This window comes from Elephas maximus, chromosome X (genome assembly GCF_024166365.1).
Source record: "Elephas maximus indicus isolate mEleMax1 chromosome X, mEleMax1 primary haplotype, whole genome shotgun sequence".
Classification (NCBI taxonomy): Eukaryota; Metazoa; Chordata; class Mammalia; order Proboscidea; family Elephantidae; genus Elephas; species Elephas maximus.
The window spans coordinates 155,386,126-155,409,046 of NC_064846.1; the positions used below are offsets into that span (position 1 = coordinate 155,386,126).

At 40.4% G+C, this 22,921-nt stretch overlaps 1 protein-coding gene across 2 annotated transcripts in view; it reads left to right on the forward strand.

The window, feature by feature from the left end:
- ACOT9 (acyl-CoA thioesterase 9) overlaps positions 1–22,921 on the forward strand; it is a 74,617-nt gene that overhangs the window by 39,237 nt on the left and 12,459 nt on the right. The window contains exons 3-10 of one of the 2 annotated variants that reach the window (XM_049871351.1): positions 3,756–4,149; positions 9,485–9,582; positions 10,608–10,634; positions 11,278–11,323; positions 13,756–13,926; positions 14,161–14,198; positions 17,686–17,769; positions 18,157–18,260. In XM_049871351.1, coding sequence (XP_049727308.1) covers positions 4,130–4,149; positions 9,485–9,582; positions 10,608–10,634; positions 11,278–11,323; positions 13,756–13,926; positions 14,161–14,198; positions 17,686–17,769; positions 18,157–18,260 — 588 coding nt within the window. In that variant the 5' untranslated portion in view covers positions 3,756–4,129. Of the gene's footprint in view, positions 1–3,755; positions 4,150–9,484; positions 9,583–10,607; positions 10,635–11,277; positions 11,324–13,755; positions 13,927–14,160; positions 14,199–17,685; positions 17,770–18,156; positions 18,261–22,921 lie in introns of those variants that run through there. The other variant, XM_049871352.1, reaches the window with a different exon arrangement.

Below are 22,921 nucleotides of genomic sequence, written 5' to 3' on the forward strand. Positions count from 1 at the left end.
TTTGTCCCATATACTGTGGACATGTTATCAGGAGGGACTAGTCCCTGGAAAAGGACATCATGCTTAGTAAAATAGAGGGTCAGCAAAAAAGGAAGTCCTTCTTTGAGATGGATTGACACAGTGGCTAGGACAAAGGGCTCAAACATAGCAGTGCTTGTGAGGATGGCACAGGATCTGGCAGTGTTTCATTCTGCTGTACGTAGGGTTGCTGTGAGTCAAACTGACTCAATGGCACCTCGCAACTATATATATGTGTGTGTGTGTAATTTACATACGTATAAGCAAGAGGAAATCGTTCGGGGGAAAAAAGTATTTCTAAAGACAAGAATCTTTCAACACTTGTCTTTGATGAGCAAACCTAAAAGGAGTTGAGGAAAGGAAGGTGATTAACATCACTGCTGTTTCTGAATCACTTAGCCCGGGTTTTGTTTCCTGTTGGAGCAAGTGAGTTTAATACTGAGCATTTTCATGTAACAGGTCACTAGTCTTTCTGGTTTTTTCTTTAAGGATTGGGAAAAAAAATCACCTTTCTGTTGTTTACTTCCTCTCCCTCCAAGTCTGTTTTGGATTCTTGTATATAATCTCTGTAATCCAGGAAATAAACTAATTTTTAAAAAGTGATTTCTCTATCCCAATGAAATCATAACATGAATCAGTTTGTTTGAAAGTTGATGACATAGTTTTCCAAGAGCCCTTCCTTCGTAACTCAGATATCCAAAAGCATATATGGTTCAGCAGCCCCAGGCCAAGGCAGGATGGTTTCTAGGTACCATGTTTTTCACTCAATAATACTGGATTGAATTGATGACAGATAGTTAGGTTTTGTTACTTGATTTTAGTTTTCTACTTGTAATAATGATATTGATATTATGTGTCTGTTAATGCATGATTGCCTTTTATTTTAATTATACATTTGATATCATCTCTTCCCATGAGACCATATTACAATAGAACTAATGGAAAAGAAAAAAAGAAAGTTTTTTTAAAAAAAAATGGAACATGACAGGAAATAAAAAGGTAGAGTGGAAAATCTATTTTTTAAGGATAGTAATTCTCACCACTATACAATTGTTGCATAGTTCCTGATATGCTTTTGTGACCACTTTGTCTTGCATTCCTGCTATCCAAAATGTGGTATGGCATGTATGCTTTACACCACCACCACCACACACAGAGACATCAGGATTGGTAAACTGTTTTAAGAATTTCATGTATGCTGCCATTTGAAATAACTGTAGACACCTGGGATGAAAGCTGGGCTAGCTGGGTTTAGCAGGGCCTCCCCAAGGTTAGAGCTAACGTAGGTGGACTAAGTGATGAGGTTGTTTATTTTTTCTCTTTAACATCTCTAGTGGGCATCTCTGGGGTTGGTTGCTTGGTACTTCTTTTCTAAGAAGTGCTCCATATCCCCATTCATGTGGTTACTTTTGGAAGTAGCTGAGTTAGTAGATAGTGACCCCAATACCTAGGCAGGACCTGGGTAAGGGGGTACCTGGTAAGTCAGCTGGCCCAATCATATGATTTTTCCCAGTTGCCACAGTTGACTAGTGCAGGGATGTGGACCTGACCCTAATTGGGCCAATGAATCCTTTCTCAGGACTTTTTGGACTTGGGATGCAGAGGACACAAAATTTGGGTCAGTCTCTATGTGTGTGGCTGTGGTTGTAAGATGTAAAGTCCAGGAGCTTCTTTTGTCATGTGGAGAAAGCCACTGTACAGAGAGAAAGAAGAATGAAGCCAGTGTACAAAGGAAAGCAAAGATGAGGGTAGAAGGAAGGAATCATCGTGGTATTGACTCCCTGGCTGTATGTGTTGATGGAAGGTGACTTGATTGCACAAAAATCACAACCTATCCTTACCCATAGGTCCCTGGGTGGCGCAAATGGTTTGTGCTTGACTACAAACCTAAAGGTTGGCGGTTCAAACTTGTTTAGCAGTACCACAGAATAAAGGTCTGGTGATCTGCTTCCATAAAGATTACAGCCAAGAAAACCCTATGGAGCAGTTCTACTCTGTAACACATAGGGTCGCCATGAGTTGGAATGGACTCAACAGCAATGGTGTTTTAAAAAATTCTTATCCATTATTATACCGTATACATAACCTGAAAGATTCTCTTGAAGTTAATTGTTGTCCCAGAGCCTTCCATTGCTTCGACCAAAAGTTCAAGTAAAAACAAGAACAAAAATAGTATAATTTAATCAAATGTTTATTGCACTGTGTTAGGTGTGATAGAGTATAAAGAAATATAGTTGATAGAAAGCAAAACAAAACTATCACTGAAAAGGTCCAGACAATATGAACAAAAGTGAAGATGAGGTCTTAAACGCTAGCAAGCAGCCATCTAAGATGTATCCATGAGTCTCAACCCACCTGGATCAAAGGCGAATGAAGAACACCAAGGACACAAGGTAATTATGAGCCCAAGAGACAGAAAGGGCCACATAAACCAGAGACTACATCATCCTGGGACCAAAAGAACTAGGTGGTGCCTGGCTACAACCAATGACTGCCCTGACAGGGAACACAACAGAGAACCCCTGAGGGAGCAGGAGAACAGTGGGATGCAGACCCCAAATTCTCATAAAAAGACCAGACTTAATGGTCTGACTGAGACTAGAAGGACCCCAGTGGTCATGGCCCCCAGACCTTCTGTTGGCCCAGGACAGGAACCATTCCCGAAGCCAACTCTTCAGACATGGATTGGACTGGACAATGGGTTGGAGAGGGATGCTGGTTGAGGAGTGAGCTTCTTGGATCAGGTGGACACTTGAGACTATGCTGGCATCTCCTGCTTGGAGGGGAGATGAGAGGGTAGAGGGGTTTAGAAGCTGGCGAAATGGACACAAAAAAAAGAGTGGAGGAGGGGAGCAATTGGGAATATGTAGCAAGGTATATATAAGTTTTTGTGTGAGAGACTGACTTGATTTGTAAACTTTGACTTAAAAGCACAATAAAAATTATATATAAAAAAAAGTGAAGATGAGATCCCTGCAGGCCAAAAGGTGTCTTCTGGATATAGGACTGATGAAAGTAGGGAAGGTTAGGTAGAGAGGAAAGAGAAAGTCAAAGACCGTGCTCCATTTGTAACTCATAAGTGATTTAAAAAGCAAAAAAGCCAACTTAATTCAAATAAACATATTTTTACTAAGCATGGGGTATTCAGAAAATTTAGCATATGATGTGGCCCCTGCCTCCTGGGAATTTACCATCTTTTGGGGCAAAGCAAAACTTGTTTATATTCTTGTAAGACCCCATTCCATTACCCTGTTTTATTTCCTCTTTAGACGCTTTACCATGTTCGGAATTATTATTTGCTAACTTTTTTTGCTGATTTTTCTTTCCTTATATAGTAAGCCCCCTGAGAGTAGGGATTTTGGGCTATTTTTGTTGTATCCCCATCGTGTAAGATAGCATCTGGTACACTGCAAGCAGCTCAATAAAAATTCGTTGGACGAAATGAAGAAGGGAATGGAGAATCAGGCCAGAGGGTGAAATCATCTCGACTCTTTGGGCTTGAACCTCTCTGGGCCGGCACAAACTGTCAAACACAAGGGGCAGGCTGAGATTAGAAGACAAGTTTTCTCTCGTTAGGTCAGTCAGTGTCAACCTTTGCTTACGATAGCATCACCTGGGGGCGCCCTTTGGACATCCGGAAGCCCTGGCCGCACCCCAGGCCTCAGAATCTCAGGGGGAGCGGGCCCAGACATTTGTAAAGATGTAATGAGATTTTTTTTTTTTTTTGCAATGTTCAGCCAAGGATAAGAGCGACAGACTGGGAGCCAATGTGCGGCCTCAGGCAAGGCGGAACCGGGTCTCCTGGCGTCTACGTCACGCCCTGGCCGTGGTGCGTGGTGCACTTACTTAGCAACTAGAGCTAGATCGGTCTTCTTGCCAGCAACACGCCCAGAGCTGCTCAGGGACTGGAAAGCGCCGCCGTGGCAGGACTTCAGTTTCCCGCCAAGGAGTGAGCAGGGTTGCCAGGCACCGCCCCAGGCGACCTCGCTGGAGGGTGTGGTCCTGGGAGCGAGGGCCAGGTTCGAGCTCGCGCTCGCGTGTAGCCTCCGCTTCTCTCCGGACCCGCGCGCCGGCCTCGCTTCTCCGGACGCGTGCCCTGCGGCCCAGCACGATGAGGCGGGCAGCGCTGCGGTAGGTATCGGGGCGCGGCGCGGGCGAGGGCGCCCCTCGCCGGCCCTCCGCGCTCCTAGCGGGCCTGGGCGGAAGGAGCGGGCCGCCGCTGGGCTATGACTAACGCCGTGGGCATTTGGGGAGAAACGGGGGCCTGGCGGGGAAGGGCGCCCGCTCGGATGTAGGCACGCCGGCCTCTGGTGGGGGACTCCGCCCCCCACTTTAGTGTCTTCTGGAACGGAGTTAACGTGAAAAGCGAAGCAGCACTTTGAAGCGAGGAAGTTGCGTGTTCGCTGACTGACATTCCTTTCTCGTTGGTCATCAGGGGTGTGGTTGGAAACCGTTTTGGGGTAGCCTCTGGTCACAAAGCTAGTATCTGGAGTTCCAAGAGACCTCTCCAGCCTTTTGCCCTCTTTGGAGAATATTTTTAGGGTTAAATGCCTGGCCCACTTGACTCTGACTTAGGTGTGTTGTAACGGGGGCAGGGGACTTCTCGGGCTCTCAGGGAGGGATCTCAGAGCTGTGTGCTGATTTGAGCTTTACCTTTAATAAGAAGCAAGGCCCCTGTTTGGGGGTCGGGGGTTGGTTGGGCCACTTGGGTTAGGAGGATGCCTTTCCCCACACGGAATCTCCTCAGATGGCACAATTAAGGCCTAATGGCCTCAGACTCCAGGACCTGTCTGGCTCTCCCCCACCCCACTTCACCCCAACCCTCCAGCCCTTCCAAGTAGCTGGGCCCCAGGGGGCTCCCCTGCTCTGGCTTCTGAAGTCATCAGTGTGTGGCCCACAGTGGTGATTGACACTGATCTCATGAATTCTCTTGAGGGTGCTGGACCTCTCTCACTGTCCCTGCCGACCTTGTTGCTGCCTCTGCTGTCACTCTTACCAGTTGAAAAAAAGGTCTCTTGCTCTCTTTTTTGTGTACAGTACTTAAAAAAATAAAAGCTTTGTTACACTTTATTTGAAGACAAGTTGAAAGTCATTACAAGGTGGGCCACAATTGGCATTAGCTTGCATTGGCTGTGATATGAAAGAACTTCTACAAGTTCCGCAGTTTTGCTGTGTGTCTTCTCTTATGAAACCTTTCTTGATCCCCTCTGCCCTAGTTTGGAAGTCCTCTTTCTTGGCACTGAACTCCCACAACCCTGGGCTCCTTTTTAATGAATCTTATTGCTCCTTGGAAACTATGGGGCAGTTCTACTCTGTCCTATAGGGTCGCTATGAGTCAGAATCGACTTGACGGCACTGGGTTTTGTTTTGTTTTTTGGTTTATTGAACCTTAAGTGCGTATACTCTGTCAGTGTCTAGTGAGAGAAAGGATCCATCAATGAATACAGACTTATGTCTGAGATGATTAAGTTATTTGCCTGATGGGCAACATTTATAGCTTTTTTTTTTTTTAAAGACTCACAAAAGAGTCACTTTGTTTAACCTCTAAATTGAGGGATTTCAGAGTGGAGGACTTAATGAATGGCATTGCTTATTATTGAGCTGAAAACTCTTCCTTGCTTGGGACCCAGGACAGAGCCCAGACACTTCTATTCACACCTCTGGGTGACTTCTGTGTCTTCCCAGGCAAGCTATGGAGAGATTGGGCTCCTTGGTCTCCTTCGATTGGAAAGGTTCAATCAGGGTATCCTAGGGCCAGAGTGTCCCACAGGCCTCTTGACAGCTTCTTCTAAAGGTCTAAAGGTTTCGCTATGACTCCCGAGGTACCAAGGTGTTGGAGGGTAATGCTTAAATCATTCTCCCACCTCCTCCATCTCAGTGCTACATATATGAAAGGAAGCAGCCAGGGATTGTGAAAAGAGCCACTTGCCTGTGTGTGTGTGTGTTGGCGGGGGAGTGGGGGAGTGCCAGAAGAACTGGGTTCTATCTGGCTATGCCAGTGTGCCGGTTGACTGGCACTGGGGAAAAGTTATCTAATTTCTCTGGGCTTCAGTTTCTTCAGGAGGTTGGTTTGAATCAGAATTTTAAAATATAGGGACCCATGGAGGTATCAAAGGGGGTCTATGAGCCTTCTGAAATAGTATATACTAATTTGTGTGTCAGTAAAATTGTTTTTCCCCTTTGTATCATGAGTCCACAGTTTTCAACAGATTATCAGTAGATAAAACCAAACTCATTGCCACTGAGTTGATTCTGACTCATAGCGACCATACTATATCAGTAGGTAGGATTCCAAATTGTAGTGAAAAGTTACCATTAGTTGAATCCTATGTTCACAGTATAATAGAGACTTATTATACCAGTATATGAAGGGTATAATCAACAATTTAAAAAAAAAGTGTTCAGATTATGCCTTTGTTGTGCTACAGGGATATATTTCCAAATTTCTTAAGGCAGCATACAGAGAACAAGGCTGTAGGACCACAGTTTTCCAAATAAATTGGCCCAAGTATTTCTCTATATTCATCACCTCCTTTCTTCAATATCTCCATTTGGTTTTACATTCAGAGATGGTCCATCATAGTGCCTGGTCTACCTTCTCTGAATTTCTGGTTCTTTTTGACCTTTAGGGAACACTTGGGAGAAGTTTCACTTTTTGGAATAATAATAGCTAATATTTTTTAGGACTTGTCAGTGTACTAGGAACTCTCCTAAGAATTTAACGTGTTAACTTCTTTATTCTTATGACAGTCTTATGGGATAGGTGCTAGTATTATCTCCATTTAACAAATAAGAAACGGAGGCGCAGACAAGTTCGGTAGCTTGCCTGAGTTGCTTAGCTAACAAACAGCATGGTTGGGCTCTTAATCTCTGTTTTATACGGCCTCTCCCACAGGCAGGGTGGGATGATTTTCATCACTCCTCAGAAAATGCTGCTGCTTAGGATCACAAAATAAAAATGCTTTTGTATATATGTATTTGCCCAAGTATATGAGGTTAGTTATATAGCTCCTGTTAGTTTATGATGAGTACTCCAAAATATTCAGCCATTCAGAGTCAGATCTCATTTCTTATATTGGATATATCTAATGTATCTATTCTAATTGCTAATTAACGTATTGAGGGCATGATTTATTTGGCCTTTCAGCTAATGGTAGTGATGGAAAAAATTAGCCTTTTTTCAGCGTGCTTTTTAAAACCAGATATATTTAATTCCAGAATGCTAGCTTCTGAGATGGCAGAATGAAGGAATAACATACCCCGCTTCCTTCAGTAAGGGGTTTGAACCTACAGAAGATAACATAAAACGAAATAGTGAAAAATAGAAGATTCAAATAAGGTTCTGAGAAAATACAAATTAGGAAGTCAACAACAAGAAGAAAAAAAAAGAAAAAAAAAATTTTTTTTTTTAGTATTAATCTACATACAAAAGTACAGAAATGTAAAATTTATTGTGGGGAAAAAAAGCCAAAATACATGAGGTAGAGGCTTGTTAGCTTTGTGATTGAAGAATAAACACAAAACTAAAACATAAAACGCTTCAGCAAGCATTTTGGTCTTAGTGGACCAGCAGTGATTGTATCGCAGCCAGTGAGATGACTGGATGGGTAAGGAGTTTAATTAGCCAGTGAGGACATGCTCATATTTATGTATTCTTTGCAGTTAGATTAGCTGGCTTGGTGATAGAAAAAGGATTTGTTCTAGCAGCACAAGTGTTAAAACTACATGTGGACTTTACAAAATATTTTTACTCAGAGACTATGCTTGAATGCCATCATCCAGAAGAGTAACCTGTAGTGACTTGGGCTCTAAAAACATACCTTTGTTTTTTTTTTCGTTAGTCATTACTTGTCCTGACATTGGGTAGTGAAAATTTGCTAGGAACTTGAGATAGAATGAGATGACAGTATCTGGGATTCTTGACCTCATCAGTGCCTTGCCTTCAACTGAGCTCACAACCAAACCAAAACCAAACCTACTGCCTTCAAGTCGATTCCAACTCATAGTGACCCCATAGGGTTTCCAAAGCTGTAAATCCTTACGGAAGCAAACTGCCACATATTTCTCCCATTGAAGTCCAATAGTAGTGTTGTGTAGCCAATCTAGACAGTAGTTTGATCGTAATATTAATGAGGTGACGTACTTGGTTTCTGTCCCTCACAAATCTGTTTGCTTCTCTTATTTCTAGTCCAAGCCTGTAATAGCATCGAGATGACAGCCTTTGATCACTAGGATAAGCTACTGTTAACAGGCCAAATAGTTACCATTGCTGTTTACAGATGGGATCTTTATATATGAATTTTATAAAGCAAAGTTTAATATTTTTGTGTTTCCATGGTTAGGAGCCAATTCTTAAATAATAGTGAGCCAAAATCAAGTTAAACAACTTATTTTGGGAGAATAGGCAAATTTGGGGAAAGAGCTTTTATTTTATTCTGTTGAGGGTTTAGGAAATTTCTGTGTAAGTGCAGTAAATACTAAATACTCCCTTTGAGTCTGGAAAGGGTTAATTCAATTTTCAAAATTGATTAACTTATAATTGGAGTTAACTTATTTATTGAGGAAATATGGTGTGATAGTAAAGAGCAAAATAAATGTTCATAATCAATTTGCTCAGCTGTTTACCCAATGGATTCTGGGCTTCTAGAGCTAATGAAATAATAGAAAGAGCAATAATAAATCCATTAAACCTGGTTGCACCTTTTATCTGTTTTGTAGATAATTACCTTAACTGACCTTTGCTCTTAAGAAATGTTTACTCTAGTTGAAGAGATGATTTATGGAGTAGCCCCATATGGAAATACACATATACGTGTGAAACAACTACAGACCCTTAAAAGATAGTGTTTTAGTCATCTAGTGCTGCTGTAACAGCAATACCACAAGTGGATGACTTTAACAAAGAGAAATTTATTCTCTCATAGTCCAGTAGGTTAGAAGTCCGAATTCAGGGTGCCGGCTCCAGGGATGGCTTTCTCTTTCTGTTGGCTCTGGAGGACGGTCCTTGTCATCAGTCTTCCTTTGGTTTGGGAGCATCTCAGAGCGGGAACTTCAGGTCCAAAGGATGTGCTCTGCTCCCAGCGCTGCTTTCTTGGTGGTATGAGGTCCCCCTGTCTCTCTGCTCGCTTCTCTCTTTTATATCTCAAAAGAGATTGGCTTAAGACGCTATCTAATCTTTTAGACCTCATCAGTATAACTGCCATTAATCCATCTTATTACATCATAGTGATAGGATTTACAACACATAGGGAAGTCACATCAGAAGATAAAATGGTAGACAATCATACAAGGGAATCATGACCTTGCCAAGTTGACAGATATTTTGGGGGGACACAATTCAATCCATGACAGTATATACTAAGGGTGTGATATAGCCAAGTGCTCTGGGAAGAGGCACAGGTCTTTGGGGTTGCCAGGGAAGAACCCATGAAACCTACTCTTAAGTGTGTTTTATCTTGTTTTATAGGCTTTGTACCTTCAACAAGGGACTGCTTATCCCTGGCAGAGGACTGACTCAAGGATCCCAGGATCCCAAGGAACAAGGACCTCTCCATATTCATGAAGGCAAGGAAGGGTGTTTACCTTTTCTGCAAAAAAACAAAAAAATGTGGCAAAAATCCCTGGGAGGCTTCTAGCACAACAGTTTAGGGAAAACAAGGCATATTAAAGGTAGAGCTTTTACCAGCTTCTCATTTATAAATGACTAGGATAGCTGCCTAATAGCTTTGGGTAGAAATCACATTCAGAATTTCAGCTATTATTCCTGGAAGCCTTAGGGGCTGAACTCTTTTAGTTAAATGATCTCCACTTCCTGTGCGTTGACACTGAAAGGGGAGGCATGGACGAAAGAGACCTAACATGTAAGTAAGAGGGGCCCTTCAGTTGTACCAACTAAATGCTTCTAGTCCATAGTTTTGTTAGAGGGATGTTGTTAATCCATGCTTAATTGAAACTGATTTCTGTTACTGATCTGATTTGCAAACTATGGATTATCTTTATCAGTTTAGGAATATTCATTATAGTTAAAATTGTGGCTTCTTTAAAGGGCCCAAGTAAATATGTATGTATATATTTCATTTAAAATTTTACTTGCCTTCTTGGCTCTCAGCATCTGCCTCTCTTCTTACACGGACTGAACTAGTACTAATCATTTTATGTCAGTGAGCATCAGTAGCCTGTACTGTTTGTAGTGCTTTCTGAGCATCCTATTTTTCAAGGAAATGAGGAAAAAATCAGAATTAAGACTAATTTATTAATGGTTATTTTTTGCAGTTCTCTATGATTTTTTTTTTTATGATTTAATTGTAGTTGGAGCTTGCATCAAATGTATGGTATATACACAGTTGTTTGGTGGAAAAATCAACTAATTTTACATGTTAATCTAACCATATTTGGCTTTGATCAGTTAAAAGTTATTGAATGAACAAGGATTGCTATTGTTAATAGCAATATATGTATTGCTATAACTGGAATATGTATTTTGAAATGCTAGGAAAAAACAGATGAACTCAACACATTTGAAATACTGTAGATTTATTTTTTAGTTTTGTGTTAATACTGGTTATCTAATTTGTTTTTCCTTCATATAGCAAGTTCACCTATACATGTGAATCATGGTGTGTGGTAATTAGTATCATCTTTTTTAAAGCACTTACTTTTTTTTTGCATTAATTCATGCTTGCATTTTTGGGCTGTGGGCATTAACTAAAATTAAATTGCGTACTTTGCCTTACATTCGTTTCTTTGCTCATTTCTCTGGCTTAAACTTTCTAACAGTCTAACAATCAGGATAGTACAAATAGAGGGAAATACATTTTCATGAGGCACAGATTTGATTATTTTGGTGGCCAAGTATTAGTTCCTGAACTAAGTTATTTGACCTAACACTGTCCTGTAAGAAGATAGGTGTGGATCCTGTTCATAATATCTCCATCATAAGAGGACACATCTAGTGACACTGGTACAGCCCCATTGGATGAGTAATTGGAGTTACCCTATTTCATTTTATATAAACCCCAGTGATTGGCACAAGGCCTTTTATTTTTTGCACTGAGGAATAGGTCAGTAGTAATTTCAGGTTTTCAGGGATCAGAGGCCTGATTCCTTCCCTGAGCTCTTTGTTGTGGCATTAAATGGAAATCCATGGAACTTTAAAGCTTTTGGGCGCATGAATCACTTTTATAGTTCTTCAGCTCATTGCCGTAATCACCTCCTCATATTTCTTTGTCTTATGGAGTGGCCTCTTTATTTTTGTTTCAGTTCGAGTTAAGTTGCGGGAGATAGTAGGAGCGTCCACAAACTGGAGGTATGCAATCTTGTGTTCATTTATTCTTTCATTCTTGAAGTGTTGTGCTAGGCTGGATTTAGACTAGTTGATGGTCTTCTTCTAGGGATGGTGGACCCTATGCTTGAAGATGGGTTGAGAATTTTTTTACTTGTGGGAGATCAACATTTAAACATACTCTTTTTTTTTTCATCAGTTGATGTATCATTGTCATAAAATAATGTGATTTACAGTGTACTCTGTTTTTCATAGTGCATTCAAGTATATTACCTCACTGATTGTCATAACAAAACTTGTGAAATGCTTATGGCATATATGCCTATTCTTTTTTTTTTCTTTAACGCATGATGAAACTGAGTCTCAGAGAAATTGAATGATTAAGTATCAGAGTTTTTCTCTTATGTCATGTAGCCTGACTCCTTTATTGCTTCTTGTTGGTGTACAATTGACCAGGTCTTCCATACCTGGAAGACTTGGTCAGTCTTTCTCTTTCTCTTAGTATTTTCCTGCTGTAAAATAGGGAAATATATTTTTTCATGCACAGAATTTTGAGGCTAAAATGAGATAAAAAGAAAGAACATGAGTGATTGCTAGACATCTATTGTTGGTATGGAAATTGTTTAATAACTTCTTTTTAACTCTTTTATGAAGTTTTTCAAATATAATGAAAAGTAGAAAGAATGAACACCTGTGTACCCACCAACTGGATTCAGTAATGTTTAACATTTTGCCATTTATTTTGGCTGAGCCGTTTCTAAGTAAATTATAGACACCATTACATTTCAGCATGCGTCTCCAGTAAGTAAAGATATTTTCCTGCTTAACAAAATCAACAGTCATGGATCTCCAACAAACGAGACATTATTTTACACAGTAAAATAGTATACTACCTAGTCCATATTCAGATTTCCTCAGCTGTTCCCAAATGTCTTTTTTTAAAAAGCATCAAGATCCGATAAAGGATTACATAGTGAATTTGGTGCTTATGACTTTTTAGGTCCCTAATCTAGTTGCTCCCCTCCTTTTTCCCCACGAGCTTGACTTTAAAGAGGCCAAACCATTTGTCTTACAGAATGTTCTACATTCTGGATTTATCTGGTGCCATTTAACTTATTCCTCTATTTTTTGTAGACTGGAAATTACATCTAAAGGCTTGATTGGATTCATACTAAACATTCCTGGTGATAATACTTCATAAGTGAAGCTTAGAAAGGCATTTAGTAATATTGTCAACATTTTAGTTCTTCATCCCCTTGTCTGTCTTTTCTCTTACACTCTAACATTTTCTTCCATTTCTGTCTACTTTTTATGTTCTCTACCTCTTTACCTTTTGCTCTGCCTTCCATACTTCTTGCGGATATACTCTTATTTTTCTTCCTCTGTCTCTCTCTTCTGAAATTGAAAGCAGAGAGAAAAAGAGAACTGGAACCAAACCAAAAAAACCAAACCCACTGCCGTCGAGTCGATACCGACTCATAGCTGGAGCAGAGAGAAAATGAGAATAGAATAGTCAAGGTGAGATATGGGAATATGAAGTTCAGTGGCCATGTCATTCTTTAGCCCATATATATGCACCATTGTATCCAGCTCTGGGTATTTTTAATTTGATATCAAGTATTCTCTTCTTTGAAGCCGTGGTGGTGTAGTGGTTAAAAGCTTGGCTGCTAACCAAAAGGTCGGCAGTTCAAATCTACCAGCTGCTCCTTGGAAACCATATGGGGCAGTTCTATTCTGTCGGAACCAACTCGACGGCACTTAACAACAGCATCAGCAACATTCTATTCTTTAAAGGAGACTTGGTGGCACAGTGGTTAAGTGCTCGGCTGCTAACCGAAAGGTCAGCGATTTGAATCCGCCAGCTGCTCTGTGGGAGAAAAGTGTCTGCGATCTGCTCCTGTAAAGATTACAGCTTTGAAAACCTGATGGGGCAGTTATGCTCTGTCCTATAGAGTCTCTATGAGTCATTATTGATGGCGTATAACAATAACATTCTATTCTTTAAGTAAACTTTTTGATGAGGGTGAATATATGGTCCATTTGGGTATATATATCTATATTACTTTTGGAGCTCTGGTGCACAGTGGTTAAGAGCTTGACTGCTAACCAAAAGGTCAGCAGTTCAAATCCACCAGCCACTCCTTGGGAACCCTGTGGGGCAGGTCTACTCTGTTCTGTAGGGTTGCTGTGAGTCGGAATCGAGTCAGTGGCAATGGGTTTTGTTTTTTTACATTACTTTTAAGTATGTATTTTTTATCTACAAGCCTAAGAACTTTTACTAGAAATTTTCAATTTCACCATGTGGCAGGAGGGAAGGGAGGGATGGAAGAGGAGATGAAGTAGGTCTAGACCTTCTCGTTCCTCCTGTGATGATATTGACTGGCTTGTATTGTCACTAGAATTGTGTGATAGCATTGATGCTACATTTTTATGAAGTTTGCATCCTTTTTTCTCAGAGACCATGTGAAAGCAGTGGAGGAAAGAAAATTACTTCATAGTTTTTTGGCTAAGTCACAGAAAGGACTGCCACCTAGGAGAATGAAAGACAGTTATACTGAAGTTCTCTTGCCTTTGGGCGGTCAGCCTGAATTACGAGAGAAATATTTGACTGTTCAAAACACTGTAAGGTAATGTAACACTATTTTAATTTGTTTTTCTTTTATTTCCTTTTTAAATAACAATTTTGAGGTATAATTCACCACTTTAAAGTGTACAATTCAGTATCTTTAAATATATTCACTGAGTTGTGTAACTATCACAATAAATTTTAGAAAATTTTCATCACCCCAAAGTATGTTACTTGTTTTTAAAAGGAGATAATTATGATTCTCATTTAATTAACAGATTGCTTTATTTCACAGATTTGGCAGGATTCTTGAGGATCTTGACAGCTTAGGAGGTACTGGTATTACTTCTCTATTTCTAATAGATACACATTGAATCCTGTGGTTGAAAAGGACCTTTTCATTCTTTGACCTGCAGAGATGAGGATCTGTCGTATTTTGTCTTTCAGATAAAGCAGATAAAGAAGGGTGTCTACTACCTCTGAATTGGCACAATTATTTTCTGTAGACATAGATTCCTGTTTAATGGAGTTATATATCTGATTAACCCTTCTTTCTAATAACTTTTTAAAAACAATCTTAAACTTACAGAAAAATTGTAAGTACAGTACAAAAAACCTTTTTTCCCCCTTAAATCGTATGAGAGTAAGTTGGTGACATTATGCCATAGAAAAAAAAAGGAGCCGTTGCCATATCACCCCCAAATATTTTAATGTTTATTTCTTATAAACAAGGATATTCTCCTACATAGCAACAATTAGGAAATTAACACCGATACATTACACTGTCTAATCATCAGACCCCATTCAACTTTTGCCAGTCGTCCCAATAATGTCCTTTATAGCAGAAGGACCCAGTTCTGAATCACATGTTGCAGTGTCATGTCAGGAACAGTTCCTCAGTCCTTCCTTGACTTTCATGACTTTCACGCCAGTTCTTTTGTAGAATGTCCCTCAATTTGGGTTTGTCCGATGTCTCCTCATGATTAGATTCAGGTTGTGCATCTTTGCCAGAAACCTCTCAGAGGGATGCTGCATTCTTATTTCATCCTATCACATGGTGCATGGTTTTGTCTTATTACAGATGATGTTAACTTTGATTACTTGATTAAGGTGATGTCTGCCAGGCTTCTTCACTGTAAAGTTACTTTTTTCTCCTATGTAATTAATAAGTAGTTTGTGGCTGGGGGGGGCACTTTGAGACCATGAAAATATCTCATTCCTCATCAAACTTTCAATTTATAATTTTTGTAAATCAGTCTGGGCTCAGGGATTCCTATTTTATTGACTAGGATATAATCTGCTACTATCAGTTAGCTTTTTTTTTTAAGTACATTTTTATTGTGGTAAATATTTAAGTAATAGAACATTTACCATTTCAACAGTCTTTACATGTACAGTTCAGTGACATTAAATAGGCTCATCAGGTTCAGTCATCACCATTAGCTGTTCCTGAATTTTTTCATCACCCTTGACAGAAGCTCAGTATTCCTAAGCAGTGTATTGTCCTCCCCCAGCCCCCACACTATCATGTATCTTTTTTTAAAATTTATTTTATTTTTGTTCTTGTTGAGAATATGCACAGCAGAACATATTACAATTTAGTAACATTGATTACATTCTTCAAGTTGTGCACCCATTTTCATCCTCCTTTTCTGAATTATTCCCTCCCCATTAAGATAAACTGACGGCCTCCTAAGTTTTATTATCTATTTTGATGCTCAAATTGTCCCAGGACTGTTCGAGTCCCTTCAAGCTGACTTTTTTTTTTTTTTTTTGGTGGGAGTTTGTGGGCCCACTGTTCTTTAAGTACTTCTTCCCTTTCTGGCACAACAACATGTTCTAGACTCATCGTGTCCTTTCCCTGCTCCAGTGTTAGAATCAGCCAAATCTCCAAGGGGCCCTGGTTCTTTTTAATGGACAGAGCTGGGGAATATATGTATATACACGCGTTCACATCTGTCTTTATTTCTTAATCTGTTTATACGAAAACCATGGGTTCGCGCTGATATCACCAATTCAAGTGCAGCACTGCAGGGTTCGTTTTCATCTCCTCCCCTTCCATAGTTGTAATTCCTTTCACCAACTGGCTTCATTATCCTTAATATATTTACTTATTTGATCACTTCCCCTGTAGGTAACCAATTTTCTGTCACTGCCACCTCCAGCCCCTCACAGACACTTCTTCACGTCACTTGGGCTTCTGTACCCTGCACCAGGTCCCCCCTGCAGGGTGGCCCTCCTCATTGTGCTCAGGCTGTGACATACTTGGTCATCAGTCTCATTGCTCTTCTGCATGGACATCCTCCTCACCCTGCATGGGCTCTGACACCCCATGTCAGGTCGTTCTCCCATGCAGACACCCTCTTCACCTCCCCTGGGCTCTAACCCCCTGCTCTAGGCTACCTCACTTGCTCCCATTGAATGACTTTTGGCCTGAAATGTTGGGAAAGTGTTTGAGAAAAGGCTATAATAACTTTTAAAATAAGATCTAAGTCCATTGTTAGGCTTATCCCTATCTACTGTGTTCCCTAGATTAAGTAAACCTAGTTAAAACTTCTTACTGGCCTTTAGATTTACATATGTATATTTAACTTTGGTTTACTTAGATGTCCCTGTATTCACAAACTCCCTTGCCACTGCCCGTTTTTTCCTCAGTACCTCGTCTTGATGACCAATCCCTATTACCTGCTCACTCAATCATATTCCTTCAGTTTCTTCAAGGAACTTACCCCTTAGCATTCTCCCTCATATCTCAAGCCTGTCCTCAACTTCATTTTTCCTTCACCTTATAAACATATTCAAGGCTCTTCCATCTTTAAATGCAAGATAGATAAAACTCCCTTCCCTTATAACACTCTCAAACTGTCTTGCTCACTTTATGGCTAACTTTCTGGAAAGAATTGGAAAAAAAAATCATTTGCTCTCATTGCCTCTACTTCCACACCTCCTGTTACTTCTCAGTCTATTGTGCCCTGGCTTCAGTCCCTATGTGCTACTGGATCTGTTCTTGCCAAGCTCATGATTGACCCCTTATCACACAATCTAAAAGATACTTTCCACAAAGGCTTCGAATCTGAGTTTCTTGCCTTTAACTTCCCATTCTTGTAGTATGCTGTCTAGCAGATGCGTGGAAGGAAGGATTTATTGTCACTCAACAAACAAACATTGAACACAGACCCTGTGGTGAGGGTTGGTGATAAAAGTTTGAATGAATTATGGGAGAAGCAGGGGGACAAACACATATTTATAATACAGTTTTGACTGAGTTGATATTTATAAGGTGTATAGAACAATGCTTGGCACATACAGATGCTTGTTAAGCTGGGACAAGTATACAGATAACCACAGGGTGGTGTAGGAGCTGAGAATGTTATGGGGGAGAAGGGATAACTGAGCAAGATAATTGTTTCATGGTTAGGAAAGAGTCCGGAGGAAAATAGGTAGCTGAATTCTAGTGATTTGTTTCTCTTTTCTGAAGATGTTTGTTTGATTCTGTCAGACTCAGGTGCTGGATTCTTACTCTGATTTAGGAACCGTGTCTCTGTGGAGAGGTGACAAGCCACTTGGTTGGTGGTCCTGGGCTTTGGGCTTGGGTTTCGTTTCCTCACATCAAAAATTAAGGGAGCAGTTGGATTAGAGGATTTTCAGATCTCTTCAGTTTATAAAAGTCTTTGATCATAGAGTAAGATCACTGGTGGAGTGTGGGGAATTAGGTCTTCAAAATAAGACAAGAATTTTTATAGATTTCAGGGAGTAAATTGTAAATGTTGAGAAATAATTTTGTGTTTCCTCTTTTTGATATTCTCCTGTTTTTCTATAGTTCTTATTTGCTACAAGCACAGCAAAATTCAAGCAGCTCAGAGATCTCCTTTATCCATAGTTACAGCCCTGGTGGACAAGATTGGTAGGCAATATTATTTTCTATGTGTACTTAGAATTCTGAGTAAGTAGAAGATATTCTTAAGATTAGGGGAAATAGTCTCTTTTTGTGGGAAATTTTTATGGTGTATATGTGTATGAAAATGTCTACAATGCTATATACCAAAATAGTTTTTAAATTATTTTTGGGTAGAAGAGTTTTACGTGATTCCAGTTTTATTTTTAATAGATTTTTTAAATAAAGGATATTTTTATAAAAGAGTATTTATTTCTTTTGTGTGTCAAAAAAGTTAGTTTTGAAGACAAGAAAGATATGTAGTGGAATTTGCCAGAATTTCAAGCGAAACTGTCCATGTATAGTACAGAAAATTTCTAATATGATTTGGGTACATATTGATTTCCTGTTTTGCAGATATGTGTAAGAAAAGCATAAGCCCAGAACAGGACATTAAGTTCAGTGGCCATGTTAGCTGGGTTGGAAAGACATCCATGGAAGTGAAGATGCAGATGCTCCAGGTGTGTATGTTCATTGAGGGAAAAGCTTCTTTACCTATCTATCCACAGATAGGTATAAAGCTTACCACTTCTAGAAAAACAATCGCAAATCCATGTTATATAGATGGTGGGCTATTAATATCCTTCTCCTGGGCAAAGACTGGCACTTTATTTGGCATTTATAGTCGATGTTTATTTTTTCCAAATCACGTACAGCTCCATATTAAGGTGCTTGTTTCTGGTTTTGCCTAGGAGAATTTCACAAAAGTCTGAGTTATGTTAGGCATGACTGAAAATGTCACATAGACGACTACAGCAGTTATGAGCAAAACTCAAATTATTATAAAGAAATGAAGAAATTTGACAGGAAAAAGTACCCCAAAGAGGATAATAGCACAGAAGTTGCATAGTTCAGAGTATGTTTAAGAGGTTTATATATATATATATGTATATATAGTTGTTGAAAATATACACAACAAAATACACCAACAATTTCTATGTGTACAATACAGTGACATTGAGTACAGTCCAAATTGTGCTGCCATTCTCACCCTCCTTTTCTGATTTGTGCCTCCCCTAATACATAAACTCATTTCCCTCTAAGCTTCTTGTATAACCTTTTGAGTTGATGTTAACAATTTGATCCTGTATAGTAAGTATTTTAAAGGAGCACAAAGCTCATGGCAGATATTCTTTACTAATTAAGCTAGATTGTTGTTTGGTTTAAAGAAAGCTTCAGGGGGATATTTTTTGGTTCGTGTTTTCGGGGTTAAAGATCATTTCAGGGCCTCAGTCTTGGGGGTTTATCCAGCCTCACTGGCTCCAGAAAGTCTGGATTCCATGAGAATTGAAATTATGTCCACATTTTTCCCCCTTTTGATCAGGATTCTCCTGTATAACCTTTGATGAAAATGTTCAGTAATGGTAGCCGGGCACCATCCAGTTCTTCTGGCCTCATGGCAAAGGAGGCAGTTGTTCACAGAGGCAATTAGCCACACATTCCATATCCTCCTCCTATTCCTGACTCTCCTCCTTCCTCTCTTGCACCAGATGAATAGGGACCAATTGTTGTTCCTTGGATGGCTGCTTTCAAGCATGTCCAAGGTTTTTAAGGTGATAATAAAGTTGCTGGAGATGCTGCTGTGATATGTGCATCTTCTTTTTTAATCTTCGTGGTTGATTCATGGCCTGCTCAGTGCCATGCACAGTGGATTCCTGGCATAAGACCTACTTTCTAGGGAATCTTGACAATTTGAATCTTGGAAAAGAGATACAGAAATTATTGGGAGGAGAGAGCCAATGAAAATCAATATCAGATAGACAAGTAAAAACTTGTTTTAAATTTACATTTCTCTTTGACCATTTTGACTAATAGCTCATGACTTGAGTGACCTATTATATTCCAGAGAGGTAGCTGGAAGACAAGTGCTTTGCCTCTGGTGTTGGGCAGACCTACATTTGAATCCCATCTCTGCTGCTTTTTAGTCATATGACTGGGTGAATTCGAACTAGATTTAAATTACTTACCTTCTCTGAGCCAATGTTTTCTCAAGTGTAGCATGAGAATAATAATACCATATTTTATGCAAATAATGCGTGCCTTCTATGTTTGCTTGCCAACTGTGTCCTGCCGCCATGAGATATTTTCATAAGTGCTGCTATGCGAATTTTTTTTACATGTTGCTGTAAAAAAATTAGCATAGCATGCTTACGAAAATACCTTGCGGTGGAGGGAGTGGTTGACAAACACAGAAGGCGCACGTTCCTTGCGTAAAACAGTAGTACCATAGCATGTGGTTATGGTAAAGGTGAAGTGAAAAAAACATATGAAGTGCTTGGGACAAAGCCTGACACGCAGTTACCACTAATCAAATAAACATTAATTTATTATCATTTTTACTGAGACGGTCCCAAATCTGTTCTAGGCTTGACCTTCAGAACCACCTTTTTTGAGTGCCTCTTGTATTTCTCTACCTAGATGTGCTGTAGCTACCTCAAATTCAGTGCATTCCAAACTGAATGCATGAGTTTCCTTCCCAGTCCTGATCTTCCTCCAGTTTCTCCTTTGCCATCCTCCTATTTCCCCAGTTCCAAACCTTTGTGAGAGCTTTACCTTGTCCCTTTCCTATGCATCCTTTTGCCAAGTCTTACAAATTCATCACCACAGCAGCTCACCAGAGTCCTTTCTTTATCACCTCCTTGGTCCCTGTGTTTTATTCAAGCCCTCACTGCCTCTTGTGTGGGTGACTTAAATGTCTTTTAATTAGTTTGCCTCTCTCTAGTCTGCTTTCTTTCTGTTATTTTTACAGTTTTACCAGATAAGTCTTCCAAAGCTGTTCGTGAATCACAAATCTCAAAAACCTCCAGCGACAGTTATTTGTGGTTAAAGTCTAAACTCCTTTGATTGATTAGGATCCAAGGTGCTCCATAAACTAGCTCCAAGCTACCTTTGCAACTAGGTTTCCTCTTACCGTTACATACTTTCTTAATGCTCACTGCTGGACACTGAGCATCCTAAGAGTTGGGAGTTATTCATCTTTGTGTTCCTAATTCCTGGCACCTAGTAGGTGTTCATTATAATAAACAATAATTTAAATAGAAAGTGAATGAATATCATTGCTTATGCCTTTTCCTTTGTCTGACATTCCTTGTACTTTGACTCTGGGTATCCACATTCCACGTGGGCTTCAGGGTCACTTCATGCTCAGAGCCTTCCTTGATTTCTCCCTGCTCATAGGACTCCCGTAGTACCCTTTTTCTGACACTTTCTCCTGGCACCTGTACCCGCTGCCTAACACAGCTGTGTATGGACATCTGTTTTTTCTTCTACTAGACTATATGCTCCTCAATAACAGGATCTGGGTTTGAGTCGCCTAGCCCGCTTCTGGCATCCGTTTTTTTAACATTTGTTTAGCAAATATTTATTTATTGAGTGCCTAGTCCGTGCTAGGCACACAGCAGTGAGCAAAACAAAGTTCTTCTCTTGGAGTTTACATTTAGTTGTCATCTATGTCGGGTGCTGTTGAGTCGGTTCCAGCTCATAGCGGACCTATAGGACAGAGTAGAACGGCTCCATAGCGTTCCCAAAGAGCAGCTGGTGGATTTGAACTGCTGACCTTTTGGTTAGCAGCCCAGCTCTTAACCACTGTGCCATCAGGGCTCCTTACCTTTAGTAGTGCTTAATAATTACCTACCTCACTCATTCACTCATCAGTTAGCAAACTTTGGTTTGTTTGGGTATCTGCTATCTGTCAGTCTTTGTGCCAAGTGCTAGGGATACAAATGTGAATACAAACAGTCTTTGCCATCAGGGAGCTCATGGTGCAGTAGGAAGACAGCCATATAAATAGATAATTAAAATATATTCTGTAGTATTTCTCAACAGGGATGCTGTTGGCATTTGTGTGGGGAAAATCCTTTGTTCTGCAGGACTGTGCCTGCATTGAAAGGTGTTTAACTCTCTGGTACTCCCTTGTTAATGTTGTTAGGTGCCGTTGAGTCAGTGCTGACTCACAGTGACCCTACGTACAACAGAGCGAAACACTGCCCTGTCCTGCACCATCCTCACAGTTGTTGCTGTGTTTGAGCCCGTCATTGCAGGCACTGTGTCAGTCCTTTGTTGATAGTGCTCCTCCAAGTCATGTGATAAACAAAACCATCTACACATTTCCAAATGCCTCCTAAGGGGGTGGTATCTACCTCCCTTCCATTGAAACCACTGTCAAAGGGGACTTTTTTTCCATTAAGTTGGCAGAACAAAGGAAGGCAAGACTGACTTTGCTTGGGGAATAGGGATGGGGCAGGGGAGGGAAGCAGTGTCTTGAAGAGTGAGGCTGTGAGGAAGCCACAGGCAAAGCCACAGAGGGGAGGTGTTCAACAGCATGATACATTTCAGGACCTCTAAGTCATTAGCTGTGGGTAGGGGAAAAGGTACAGGTATGAGGGGAGTGTTTGGTGAATAACTGGAGAGGGCTCCTGGTCTCTCTCGTGGAGGGCTTTATATATAGTGCCGACGGGATCAGACCAGATGCTAGAAGAAAGGAGAAGCCACTGAAAGGTTTTGAACAGGGCAGAGGCACAGTAAGATTTGTGAGGCTGTGATAGATTATTGGAGGGGTAAGACTGTATCCACAGTTGAAGGCAATAGCAGTGAGGACTGGCTTGTATTGTCTGTTGATGAGTGAGCCTAATATATATCCTTAGTTTAAAAATAGCTTCTGTCATTACTTTAAGGAGGTTGGTGGAACAGTGGTTAAGCATTCAGCTGCCAACAGAAAGGTCGATGGTTTGAACCCACCAGCCACTTTGGGAGGAAGATGTGGCAACCTGCTTCCACTTCCTATAGGGCAGTTCTACTCTGTCCTGTGGGGTCGCTGTGAGTTAGCATTGCCTGCACAGCAGTGGATTTGGATCATTACTTTATGATATGACTTTCATGGAAGTACAGACTTCTAAGGATAAACACTTTAAAACCTCGAAGGCCCCTGCATTGGCAATATTTAGCTTAATCTACAGAATTATTACAGACCTTACCCCTTCTTGGGAGCCCCTGTGCTCAGCAAAGGAAACATAAACATGTACCGGTAGTCAGCACCCTAAAGCTCCCTGGGAACACTAATGTCTATGAAAGCCCTTGTGGCACAGTGGTTAAGCCCTCAGCTGCTAACGGAAAGGTTGGCGGT